The sequence below is a fragment of the Rhamphochromis sp. 'chilingali' genome, assembly GCF_963969265.1.
Source record: "Rhamphochromis sp. 'chilingali' genome assembly, chromosome: 21".
NCBI lineage: Eukaryota > Metazoa > Chordata > Actinopteri > Cichliformes > Cichlidae > Rhamphochromis > Rhamphochromis sp. 'chilingali'.
In genome coordinates, this window is record NC_137949.1 from 24,337,286 (window position 1) to 24,350,594 (window position 13,309).

Sequence of the window (13,309 nt, forward strand, 5' to 3'; positions counted from 1 at the left end):
AATTTTAAACAATCCAGACCAGTGTTTGGTGACCATGGTTAATCATCAAGAAACAAAGACATCAAACAATATTTGATAATGAGAAAAATGCCTCCAGGATATTAGGGGATGGGGGGAGAGCACAGCATGAGCCTCGTCAGCAGAGCTAGGTAGAGAGGCCAGACCAGACACAAGCCGCATTCACGTGTCTGTGTGTGGTGATGGTGGGTGTCTGTGTGTGCGTGTGTGTGTGTGTGCCTCATACACAAAAAAACACTTATGCACGCACGCACACATCATGGTGTGTCGCACACACCAACGCTTGTACACACACACCTCGTATGGACTAGAAATAAAAATTTAAAAAGCCACTTTTTTTTTTCAAAGTTCCTGACGAGATAATTAGAATTCAGTGTATGAGATTAGAGCGTTGTGAAATTGTGCTTCATTTTGAACTTCACTGCATCACGCCTCAACCCAATTATCTACAGTTAAAATGGCTTAGTGAGGCTCCAAACTGTGACTGACAAAAATACAGAGCAACCTAAAAAGTTTTCTTTATAGATAAAAGTAATTACGTTGCACCATAAAAAAGCTAAATAGCTAGACTTCTATTTTCTCTGAAAATACATGCAACGTTCAAATCACACTTTGACATCTATTAATATACATTAAGAGGTTAGTGATGGAAAAATATTTTATTATTTTAAATATTCAAGTTTTTTTAAATCGTATATATTTTTTTAAATTAGGAATTTATGCTTTCAGTAATAGATGCAGATCCAGAATGGCTTCATTTTCATCAGGCCAGTATAATTAGTCCTAACTAAAATAAGAAGTTGGGTAGCCAGGAAGAGGGAGGGAGGGGAAGTGGTGTTGGGTAATGAGAAGAAAATGTTTTTCCCCTCTTCCTCTGTCATACTGTTATTGGGTTATCCTTGATTGACGCAGCGTTAACGGCCGGGCCAAATCAAGGCAGATCCAGCAACCTAGGCCGAACGGCAGCATGTGCAGCCACCTCGGTCATGCAAATTGCACTCGGGCAGCCCGTTGACTATGATTAATGAGTTTGGACTGCAGCCTTTGTTTCCGCATGCAGCCGTTTAGAGTGAAATACAATCCCAAAATATTATGAATCTCCTATTAATCCAGTAAATTTGCTCACATTGCACATGTTGTTTTGGGCGATTTACAGATTTACAGCCAAATGTGTGTGTGTATGTTTGCACATATGTGTGTGTGTTTGTGTGTGTGTTAAGGGGATGAGCACAATTGTATTTAATTACATGTCCTCTAATTAAATTCATTAAAAGATAATAAAATAAATGAAAGAAACAGCTTTGAAAGCTTAGGTGAAACACATGTGTCTTGTCTCCCATGATGTAAAATATGGATGTGGGATTTTCAGGGGCAGTCATGCTGTACAGGGGGGATGTATGAATCCGATACCTTGCTAATACTACAGGCATTTCCTGGTTATGGTTTGCCTCATGTTTAAACTGTGATTTTTAGAGCTAAGATCCCAGACTCCCTGAAGATTGGAGAGCAATTCTGTGTTGCAGGGGAGTGAAGTCACTGGCTTCAGTAATGGAAAAAAAGGAACATTATGACAGTAATGCTGACGATCTAGTGTAACAAAATGCTCTCTTTGTAACGTGAGTAATATCACTAGATATGGTAAGGAGGGACTATGTGTAAGACATGGGAGGGCTTGCAATTTCCTTAAACTATGTGATGAGTAAAGGAAATTACACAGCCTCACAAATCTTCAATTCATTGTCAGATACTGTTGATAAAAAACACTTTTTATGCATGCACGCATTTTCCTCTTCTCCACAGATACACACTTTCCCTCTGCTGCCAGCAAAATGTAAATGTTTTCCAGGCATTAAGGTATATAAGTGCCATTAGTGGAACAGTGCTTAGCACTACAATGGTGTGCCGAGAGCAGTGGAGCAGAGATCAGTGCAGCATCTCCTGGATATCAGAGGGAGACATCCTTTGTAAATTCATCTCCTACTGTGAGACGGCTTCACAGCTGGTTAGCGACACTGGGTGTACAACTGCCCTGTTTACACGCAGTCTCCAAAGCACTCATCTTTCACCCGGTATCTTTTCCCTGCATCCTCTCCATCACCTCGCTCTCTCTTTCAGCTCTAATCACAGCCTGCTGTGGCTTTCTTAGCCATCAGTAAATGCATACAGATATAAACTTATTCAATACAAAAATGTGTGCTTACACACACACATAGGAGTACATAGAAGGGCAAGAGTAGACACCTGCAAACAACAAAATCTCTGATCCCCTAGCTTTTGAAGCCATTACAATACACAGCCTTCCAACCCCTTCTCTGATTTTTATCATTTTATACCATTGCATTACACTGGTCCTTTTATACCTATTACACACACGGCTCCCCACCAAAACCCCTGATCCTCTGATACCTAGATGGGTAAACTGCTCCTCCTGCCCCTGACCTCAGCCCTTTGTAGCAATCAGACCAGACTTCCTCAGTTGCCCTGATCTTATCTAGCTATACCAATCCCACTACACAGCTCCCTTTTGTAACAGCTACAGAGTGCTGAGCCCTTTCAGACCCAGGCACTATGCCGGTGAACACAGAGCCTAAGACCTCAGCTCATCTCAGACATCATACTACACTGCCCAACAACAATGACTGCTATTTTCTGACACAGCACAGGTCAGATAGAGCCTTTCTGCTCACTGATGCATTGTTCACTCAGAATGCAGAAAACCAAAAGAATGTTTGACTCAGCCATAGAAGAGACTAATATAATTATACAGGCATACAGGTGATAATACAGATTAAAAATAAATAAATAAATAAAAAATACACATTTTGAGTCCTGTTATTTGTGACAGCGATCATCTTTCATTTTTTATTTTTTTAGGAAAATAAAAATCAAACAAAAATGAACTGAAGAAGACAAAAGATTTAAAAGAAAATCTATTAGTGAATGAGCTTTAGCACTATTCCACAGAGACTAATTATACAGTAATGCCATTGTAAAATTATATTGATCTCAAGGGATGTATTTGGTCTTAAAGAATTACTCCAATCTTACTGTTGTTTAAAACAACCAATTTTTAACTGTTAGATTCATAATCATTAAAAGACACACAGCTTCAAGTTAGAAATGTTACAGAAAGCAAATGTTTATCCTTCAAAGTTTCACAGTTGTTTCTTCTATACAGCAATCCATTTGAATTTTTTACGTCTAATTTATGTCGTGCAAATTGAACCAATATACCTTTACTGCTGAGAGAGGATGCTGGTGGATACTGGGGGAGCCCAAGACTGGAGATGACCCACAACATTTCCCATAGGAGGTAATTGTGGAGTCAAGGGGTAACAGATGTCATATGACTCTCATTGAACCACTATAAAAAGGTGAGAAAATATATTTAGACACTTTAATTTCAATTACTGCGCTAAATACGGAAAATAAGAATTTTTGAAAAACGATGGACTCAGCTATAAAGATACTGCGTCTTCAGTTCTTTAAAATGTAAATAACTATTTTTAAAAATAAATCAGAAGTACAAACAAAAGAGCCATGTGTCTGAAATCGCTGCATGAACCCTTCGCTTTACATGAGACTGAGTGTTGCGGTACAAAATATAAACTTTATGGTCAAAGCTAAAAACTATTTGTTTCAGCCATCGTTTTTTTTTTCATCCCCAGTGAGTGCCATAAATGTAAACGCAGAACCAAAACCATGGCTAGAAATGTGTTAAATCTGTCACGCTATTAGTGAAACTGTAGTTCACATACGCATTAGGGAGGCGTTCCCTTATTTCTCCCAGTCACCGTGCCTCTATTTCTCCATTACAACCTTTCCCTTAAAACAAAAGAACAAAAAACATAAGCGTTTTCCCTAACAGCACAGTTCATGTATTCCAGAGCCGCTGGACTGCAAAATACTTGAAGAATGTAACAGGAGAGCCTGTATCTTATCATTACTAATACCTACTCGTTTTTGCGTGCGTCGTTAACAGCCGACGAGAAGGCAGTTCCAGTGACCAACACGTCTTAGCTAGGCACCGCCTTCGCGCTACAAAGTAACCAATCATCTGTCGGCATACTCAGCTCCTTGGATTCTTCTACCAATCAACTCGGTGTTCACATGAAAGTAACCCCCTTCAACTTCCTAGCGGGAAGCAGCTATCGGGGACGGTACTAGGACTGCAGGAATTAAGAGTAAAGATCCCTTTTTCATGGTATTTATTGCTTTTGAGCTATTTTTTGCAGCATGTTGCACACAATAGACATGAAGCCGACTAATACCTTGGTGAGACCGAAGGTTTTACGTTATGATATGCCCTTAGTGTTTCGCAGGTGTAACATAAAGCTAGGTTTGGTTAGCGGTGCAGCTACTAAAACAGTAAAACAGCTGTTTTTGACAGCTGTCAATGACCTGACACCCTCGCAGGTCGCGTTGTCACAACTTTGTGCAGAAGCATGTGTTGATCAGATTCTCTTCCCCTCTTCAAAGATGAGACTGTCCCGAGCAGAATATAAAGAGATAGTGCGATGGACTGAAAAACTGAGACCTACACGCCGATGCATGAAGATACTGAAGGACAAGTTTCCAAGGTGAGTGTGTACACACTGGATTGCATTCAGTGTGTGTTTCCGTTGCATTTGCCAATTGACTGTTACTGTACTCCAAGTGCATATTAATGTCTGACATAGAAAGTAAACACCAAACTGCTGCGTATGAGCATCAGTTACCACACATTATAAAACAATGAGTCAAGACCAAAAGAAGCCCAAACAAGATGTCTTTGGATTATTGGAAATTAATTAATGTATCAGAAAGCTTGTTAATTTAAATTATATTGTTATCATCTGAGTACAGCTCCCCATAGCCAAGTAATCCCCCTCCCCCCCTCAGTTTTATCTCCTATTTTTCAGCATTTGTGATCCTATTTAATTCACTTGTTAAGATCACTAATTAATTCCACACAGGTTTCTGTATTGGCTTCCACCACAGCATTAGCCAGCGTTTTGCCATGCAGGTCCTGCACATCCAGAAATCGAAGAGAGAGGTTAATGGTTGTATTTGCCTTTCTCCTTGACACTGAAGGCCCTCCTGTTATTGACTGTAACATGTGTAATCCCCCAAGGCCTCCAGGACAGCATGGCTGATCCCGTCGAGGTCACTTACAAAGTCGCATGTATTTGGAGCTTCCTACTTCCATTGTGCCCTAATCACCAATCTAGAAGAAGGTATCAGGTCCCCAAAGGGGATGCCATGGAGTTTCAGTTTGCCTTTGTTCTCACTGTCAGCATTTTACGGAATATGTCATGCATATAAAATGCATCCAATATTGCTCATGTTTAAGCACTGAAACACTGAAGTCTGTCTAGCGTTTATTTCTTTTTTGTATTCTCACTCAAACTGCCTTTAACAAACATACCAAATGCCATCTTTTGTACTGGAGTGTAATAATTAAATGAAAACACTGCACCGTTTTCATTCCAGTAATTCTTCACAGTCTTCCTCTCCCAGAGGTGCTTGCTCTTTTGTTTAGTCTTGCTGGTTATTATTTTTACGTTCACTATAACCAATCTCGGGGAGGCCCTTGCTCTTTAAATCCCTGAGTCTCGTCACTGGGCCTGACAGACAGGCACGGCAGCAGTGTTTTCACAGTCTGCGAAATTATTCTGGTTGTCCAATCAGCTGAGCTGGGCTCTGGAGGGTTAGTGATTGGACTGGCAGGAAATCAGGCTCTTAAGACATAACATATCGACTAGGCCATCCATCATCTCTTAGCATGCGCTCAGGCACAGCAGTCAGCCACCCCCACCCCACACACCCCCTGTCCCCTTAGACTGTGTGGGAGCCCTGCCATTGCGTAAATATTGGCCAGGCTGGGCCTGGCAGTGGTTGGGTTGGAGGGGGTTTGGGGCTTTATTGTGGACAGGCTTGGACTAAGGGGATGGGCAAGAGAATTGGTTATTACAGTCAGGAGAATAGACAGTTGCATTGATACCAAATCATTTTGCAATATACTATACCTGTTTTCCAGGGGATGGAAACTGTTGAATAAATTGTAAATTCATGTGTTGTTTACAAGTATAATAGCAGAGGCATGAAGTTTATTTAGATAGTGATATTATTTTGCTACCCTGTAATTGTATTTTATTCAGGGTTTCTCTTTGGCCAACATAGCCAGAGCCAGCACTGTAATAAATATATATATTTTCAAACCTCATTTTGTTAATTGCAATATTATTTACTCAGTTAAAATCAATATTGAGTAGAAATGGCATGAAATGCACATATTTCTGTCAAAGAAAGTAGCACAGTCAGTGCCTTAATTGTATGCATGTAGTTAACCACTAAAGGCTGACTTTGAGTCAGTAAACACCATATAGTTTTCTTTTATGCTACATTAATCTGATTTATCCAATAAGTATATGAAAATACTTCACAGGTGAGCGTAAAGGCATCCTACTGATGTAATATATTTAGGTCTAGGGAGTTATTAGTTACTGACTTTAGGTGAAATCATAAATGATTTGATGGTCCTCTGTGGTCATTTTACAGTTCTGCTCTGGCTGAATTCATTTTTTTATGCAATTAAAGTTAAAATGTATTAATAAAAGGAGTTGATATAAAAAGGATCTTTCATCATATATTATAGCTACAGATCTACAGTAGATAGATGTTGACTAGGTTGAAAAAAACCTTTATTTGTTAAATTTCTTACAGTTCTTTCCCCTTTAGTTGTTTTTTTTTTTTAAATTCTGTTAAAATAATCATTACCCCAAAGGATCTGAATGCTGTATAGAGTTCAAAATCATTTCATAGTCATTGCTTTTGATTGGGAACTTAAATGGAAGAGAATTTAAACTTGGAACAAAAAGATTGTTATAGGCCATTTCAAGGTAATTTCCACAGAGAGTCTGTCGGTCTTTTGCTTGTATTATGAAAAGCGTTTGTGGGAGGAGAGAGGGAGTGTCCTATAGACAGACAGAAAGAGAAAGATTGTGATGTGGAGTCCCTCATCTGTAACGGCTGCATAACACAGATGTTGGGAGTCATCTGTCAGCCTGGCCTCTCTTGCTGGGCCCGAGCTGCTCTGGGGGGAAAAGAATTGGACACGGTGCTGTCACTTTTTACCCCCACTCACAATGGAGGGACATGCAAATATCAACCCCCGTTCTTGCCCTCTCTTCTTTGCCCTCCTCTTAGCCAGTCGTGGTGTCCTGTCTACTATCTGGACTGTGGCTAGGCAGAAAAGGGGGATGGGGGGCCGATCGCAGGCTGGTGTGGGGGGAAATGTGACATCAGTCCCATCAGGTCCTTCTCTTGCCACATATTAGAATTGGAAATGATGGGCTGCTCTCTCAGGCCTTGCCTGTCTTCCCATGGGTCTAGAGGGGACCCCAGTCCTTCTACCACTTGTCCCCCGAGAGAGTTGGTGCAAGAAGGGCAAGATAAAGAGGGAGGGAATGTGAGAGTCCTCTGTGTCCTTCTGTGCTATATTATGAATGAATTGGGATGTAATGATCACCCCCCTCTTTAAAATGCCATTCAGCTCCTTATATGGCTTTCACAGTGATGAAAGTAAAAGAATGAGCAAAACGGGGCAGATGCGGCTGATTTGCAAAAAAGAAAAGCTTAAACAGTAAAGTGTGAAGCATCTTTCCCCACTAAACACAATCAGCGCCTCTCTTTTATTCACACACACACATACACACACGCACAGACACAGTTCCCTGGTGAGGAGTCCCTGAACGTTTTTCGAATCGGGCCCTAATGTGCCGTTTTCATCAGCACTGAGGCGGGCTGCAATATGGTGCTGGAGCTCGCTCTGGGAATATGAATGTTGATTAAGCATGCGTTCAGCCTTTTGAAATTCTGAAGAAGTGTCAGAATAATGGATGTTAAGCAAATGTCAAGCATTTGTTAATTTCTCTGTTATTTGGGGTTTATCTAGCATGATCTTTGGAAGGAAAGCGCAGGGCAGGGTTGTTGTGGCATGTGCCATTGATATGATGATTTCTTGGCTACACTTTGTTTTTGATGGTAATATCTCAGCTCAGCATGAAGCTCAGGGAATTGCTCATTGATTATTTATTGTAGTCATATTGTTTACCTCTTTACATGGCGGTTAAAGTTAAGGATTTGATAACAGGTATAATATGGTGGAGAAAAAAAACATTAAATATCGCTTTTTTTTCCCAGTGTGTGGTATTTATTATTTGTTCACAGCTTTCAAGGGCTCATTGCCCACATTTTAGGTATATCAAAGTCTTGGCATATATGTATTAAATTCCTGGCTTGTTTCTCAGTTTTAACTTTGATTTCTACGATTGTCCCTGTGGAATCAATTGATTTTCTCTTTCCAGCTGCTGTGCTGTGAAGGTAGAACTCCACAAGTATTTTGTAGGCTGGAAGTGGCAATGACATTACCCAGAGACTGATCAAGTGCAGAGCCTGTGGGGCCAGCCCCGACAGCTTCCAGTGCATGGCCTCACACTTCTGGCTGCCCATATTGAACAAAACACAAACTGGCAGTTGGGGCTTAGGGGTACAACCCTTGAAGGCTGGCTAAATAATTCCACGCCTTTATGTGGTTAGATGAGCACTGGAAGGGTGAAGGGATGAATGAAGTGTTAGCAGAGAGAAGGTGTGGAAAGAAGAGAAGCTGAGTATACAACTTCATGTCAGGCTAAGGAGTTCATGAATAATAGATGTAATCAATTACTTGATTAGGAAGCAAAGGAATGGCTACTTCCTTCTCATATCAGAGGGATGTTGTCCAAGCACATTCCATAGAGTGCAAAGCCTTTTTGGCTCATTGGTCTAAAAACAAAGAGGTAAGCAGCTTGTTTTTGAGTTAGGCCTGATAGAAATTACATGGTCCCTTATCGTGAAGGTTAAAAACTGCATTTACTGGAGCGATAGACTGAGTAGGTCAATATTAGTAGAGTAAAACTATTGATATGGTACTCTAAGAATAAGAGCAGCATCTGCTGTACTGTATGCTAGTGTCAGTAGTAGTGTTGTCACTGAACCCCCCCAAAAAACATATGTACTCTGAGGGAAACCTACAGTTCAGCTGGGCAGTTATATCAGAGTCTCTAGCCTGGGGTTCTCTTTGCATACTGGAATCAATTGCAGACGAAGAATGAAACAAAATTGCCCAGAATGGTACAAGTTCCCCAGCTGCGCTTGGGGGAATAGGCAATTGGTCAGTGTAATGTGTTTCTTTGCCAGACCAGTGGACACTCGCCACTTGACGGATAGCATGAACCTCATTTTCTGTTTTCCATGAGAGCTTGCAGAAGCAGCAGTGACAGTAATTATGCTTTAACAATGGCAAAATACTATAGTTATAGCACGTCTTTGCACAGACGGAGTGGTGAAGATCCCTTGCTTTCAGGAGGAATCACAATTAGAGTGGTGATTGTAAAGGTTTTCTTGCTCTTTTTACCGCCATTATATAACAGCTCTGACAACTCAGGGCACCTCAACAGACAGAAATTTTAAAGATTGTAATAAAGTAAAGGAAGCTCAGTAGGGGTCATATTGTGCCTCTGCTAAAACCATTTCTGTCCATGGTCCCCTACAGCCTTGTAGGTTTGTATGGCCTGCTGCGGTAAGATTGTTGGGGGTGGGGGTTTCTTCACAGTACAAACTGGTGAGTCTTCCTTCAGATGGAGAAATATCTTGAAAATATTGTTTAAAAGTGACAAAAAAATTCCACAAAAATTTCTATAGCTTTCTAAAATGCAACAGTCATTATGTTAATTGTGCTTAAAAGGAAAAAAAAGCCTTTATACTTGTTTTTGCAGAACAAAAATTGCAAATATTTAAACTCTAAACACGTGCGCTCATTGTGCAAGTATTTGTTTGAAGCTAAATGACACACTGAGATTTGTGTTTGTTTCTATCCGTTGTCAGAATATATCACATTTATACATTAATGTATAAAGATTTTTTTTTCAACTCATTTGTTTGGCTGCTGATGACGCTAGGCTTAGCTGAGAAACAGATGTTAGCATTTTGCCTATCAGCATGTGTAATTAACAACATTTGCATATCCAGCGTTTTAGCCCGTATTCAGCTGTATAAAATACTGATCTATAGCAAAGTAAGTGCTTCATATAGTATTGTCAGCACTCTTGTCTGAATGAGGTGTTTTGATGGTAAATAAACCTAAATATGTGAAAAAATAATGGAATTAAACTTCAATAATAATGTAATGTAGTATAGGTGTAGAATTTAAACTAAGCCTTATCCTCTCAGATTTCCTTGCACAAAATATTTCTTCCATGTCATTCCCTTCTGAAAATTGTTTCATCGCCAGCAGTAAAAATATGTGCTATTAGACAGTTCCATGCCCTGAAGAGTCACACCATTCAACACACTCTGCATGCAGATCCACCAAATGCTAAATACTGTCGCAGCATATGATACCAATGCCATTAGCCAGGTGGCTTTCATTACCCAAATTACAGCTATTGTTTATAATTAATTATTTGTAAATAGGAAGTTTCCAAATATAATTGATAGTTTGAATTTCCCTCATCTCCTATTAATTAGGTTGATGGGAATTTCAAGGCTTTTCACTGTGTTCGTGTTTAAGGCAATGATACAGCCTGAATGCACAAGAAAATAAGTTAATGCAGCACTCAAACTTGAATTTATCAGATTCACAGCCACTGGGTAACCTAGCTTAATAGAGCCTGAAGTACTGACCAGACAGCCATACCAGTTCAGTGACAAAGTGAAAGTCCCTAATTGTTTTTAATTTAATCTGCTGCTTTACTATTTTGGGTGCCAGTGCATATTAATGCTCTGTCTTATGTTGTAAGGAAGGGTAATTAGGTTGAGAGTGAATGATTCCCTAACCACTCTTCTGTCTCCCAACCTTCTGTTTCCCCATGTTCTAAATTATATCCGAAAGGGCAGATTTTTTATTTTCTGCTTTTTACATAAAAGCCACTGTAAGTGTGCACTGCAGTGTCACAGACTCTTGTCCGTGGCTCTTCAAATTATATTTTGTGTGTTCTTTGTTTGATGAGATTGATTTTTTTTTTTTTTTTTTAAGTAAGTGAAACAGCGATCAATGAACCCATATGTTGACCTTGGCAAGTGCATTAAAAAATAGCTTTCTTTATTTACACAATTCACAAAGGGCTCACGACTTCCTAGCTTTAGTCACAGAACTGTTTTAGGCTTCACTTTAGGAAGACAAGTGTCTAATATATGTTATTTTAAATATTCGTAGTCATTGTCAGTTACAACCACATCACCAAGAGATATTTAAATATTAGAAAAGGTGGAAAACCTTGTTACCTTATCATCTTATTTCAAAAAAATGTTCAAAGCTGTTTTATCATATCCTAACATTTCCATGTGTTGCATATTGACACTAAGCATTTGGCTGTGCGTATCATGTGTGCAATTCATAATAAAATGCAAGCTACAGGATTTGTTTAAGGCTAACAAAATACAGTCAGAAATGCAGCTGGTTTTAGAATAGTTAACAAATTGGGTTCATTTTTATAACCACTGAGACAGGACAGAGTTTCACAAATGCTTGTACTGTGTGGCAATGGGATACATGAATTATAGTAAAAATGTAATACTCCTGTTCAGTAGGCAGATCAAATCCTCGCTGTAAGACGGCAATTGGCTACATATTTTAGCATAAGGTGAGCTTACTGCGCCCAAGAGAGGACAGGCTGGATATACATTAATGTAAAGTCTGCAAAAACTTATTGTTAATGTCTGTTAAATAAAAAAAGGGGGATTATAGCAGCATAAAACTTGACAGACTCTATAAAATGCAAACAAGTCTTGGTTTTAATCCAGATATCTGCATTCAGCTCTTCATTTTGCCCCTTTTTAATGTTTTTCCTTTTTTTTTTTTAACTATTTCTTCACATCTCTAATTAGTTTAGTTCGAGTCTTGTTTTTGTGTCAATCTGCTTGAGGTAAAAATGAAAACACAAGTCCCCAAAGTTCTTAGTGTTTTTGAAACAGATATGTTTTCATAGATATTAAGCGTCGTTTATGTCCCTTTAAAGTTAACAGGCTATAGATTTAGCAATTAAGCAGTAATCATGCTCATTATAGAGAGTAATCCATTTAAAACGTAACAGATGTCTGGTCCGACAGGGGGATCATGATGGTCCCATGCCAACAATAAGGCTGTAATACTGTCGAAATGCTCAGGTGCAAGGTTGAAGTGTGGAAGAAATTTTTTCCCTCCCTTAAGTGTCCACATGTTGACAGTTGACCATTTAATGGCCCACTTAATTGCGGTGGCCCCTTCACCCCTAAGCATCATTATAAATTAATGCTGAGGGGGTAGACAATTTTTCCCCTCACACTCTGAGAACTTCCTTTGTCGTCTTCTTTACTTTTGTAACTTTGTGTGTGATGAGAATCGGGCTGCTTTAACATGTGGTGCTCGATTACACCAAAGTCTAGTATGTTTGATATGTGTGAACACTGTATACTGCCCCACGGGCATGGTACGATGATTTGTGTCCTGCTTCTTGATGAAGAGCCAAACTTGGGAGTGCACGAGACATACTTGAGTATCGTGTGCATCAGATGAAAAAATCTGTATCAAACACATGAGATGAGGTTTGAAGGATTGCACGACTGTGTGGACCGTCTTCATTTGCACACCCAAAACAAAACCACCAGTGACGTGAAATACTGCTCAACTTCGGAATACTTCAATAACATTATCAAGTTGTTAGAACTGTTGTGTCAGTAAGATTTGGTGCATGTTTTATTTTGCATATGGTGGTTGGGAAATAAGCAGGGAATTGAGGGGGGGGGGTCGCAGTTGTTCTTGGACAGTGTACAAATTAATTGTACCTAATGTGGAAGTATCCTTAGCTGTTCTTCAGCTACAGGATTAAAATTGTTTAAAAGTGGTGTCTAGGGATCCCAAGAGGACTTCTTTGGTTCATCATAACAGGCTGAACTATTCCAATGGTTAAGATGCTTTCTTTAAAAAATGGTCACAGACAGACATTCCAGACAGAAATCAGGATTTGACATTCTTCTGGCTTTGTTTGCATGTCACAAGGGTATTTTACGGTTTCTAGTGATTGATGTCGGTGTCCTGTGTAGACTCAATATTTTAATACAGATTGGAAGCTTCAGCTTCTCATGAGTATTTACATACCATTCCCAGGTGACTTGTAATGAAAAGTCCATTAAATTTAACAATCAAGTGTACTGAGTGCAGTATATGGAGACATAAAACCACTTGTGAAAATTACGGAGCAGTTTGTGGGTGTGTGTATGAGAGCACACATGT

General features: G+C 39.5%; 1 protein-coding gene and 1 long non-coding RNA gene across 8 annotated transcripts in view; one reads left to right on the forward strand and one right to left on the reverse strand.

The window, feature by feature from the left end:
* Positions 1–4,013, reverse strand: part of LOC308389502 — a 79,399-nt gene extending 75,386 nt beyond the window's left edge. The window contains exons 1-3 of one of the 2 annotated variants that reach the window (XR_013970284.1): positions 3,976–4,013; positions 3,777–3,843; positions 3,253–3,382 (exon numbers count right to left, since the gene is read on the reverse strand). This is a non-coding gene — a long non-coding RNA (uncharacterized lncRNA). Of the gene's footprint in view, positions 1–2,759; positions 3,383–3,776; positions 3,844–3,975 lie in introns of those variants that run through there. The other variant, XR_013970285.1, reaches the window with a different exon arrangement.
* A 110-nt stretch (positions 4,014–4,123) lies between these two features.
* Positions 4,124–13,309, forward strand: part of cdin1 (CDAN1 interacting nuclease 1) — a 50,889-nt gene continuing 41,703 nt past the window's right edge. For 2 of the 6 annotated variants that reach the window (XM_080870005.1, XM_080870007.1), the window contains exons 1-2: positions 4,124–4,222; positions 4,498–4,598. In XM_080870005.1, the coding sequence (XP_080726131.1) occupies positions 4,220–4,222; positions 4,498–4,598 (104 nt within the window). In that variant the 5' untranslated portion in view covers positions 4,124–4,219. Of the gene's footprint in view, positions 4,294–4,497; positions 4,599–13,309 lie in introns of all 6 variants that reach the window. The other 4 variants (XM_080870004.1, XM_080870008.1, XM_080870009.1 and 1 more) reach the window with 3 other exon arrangements.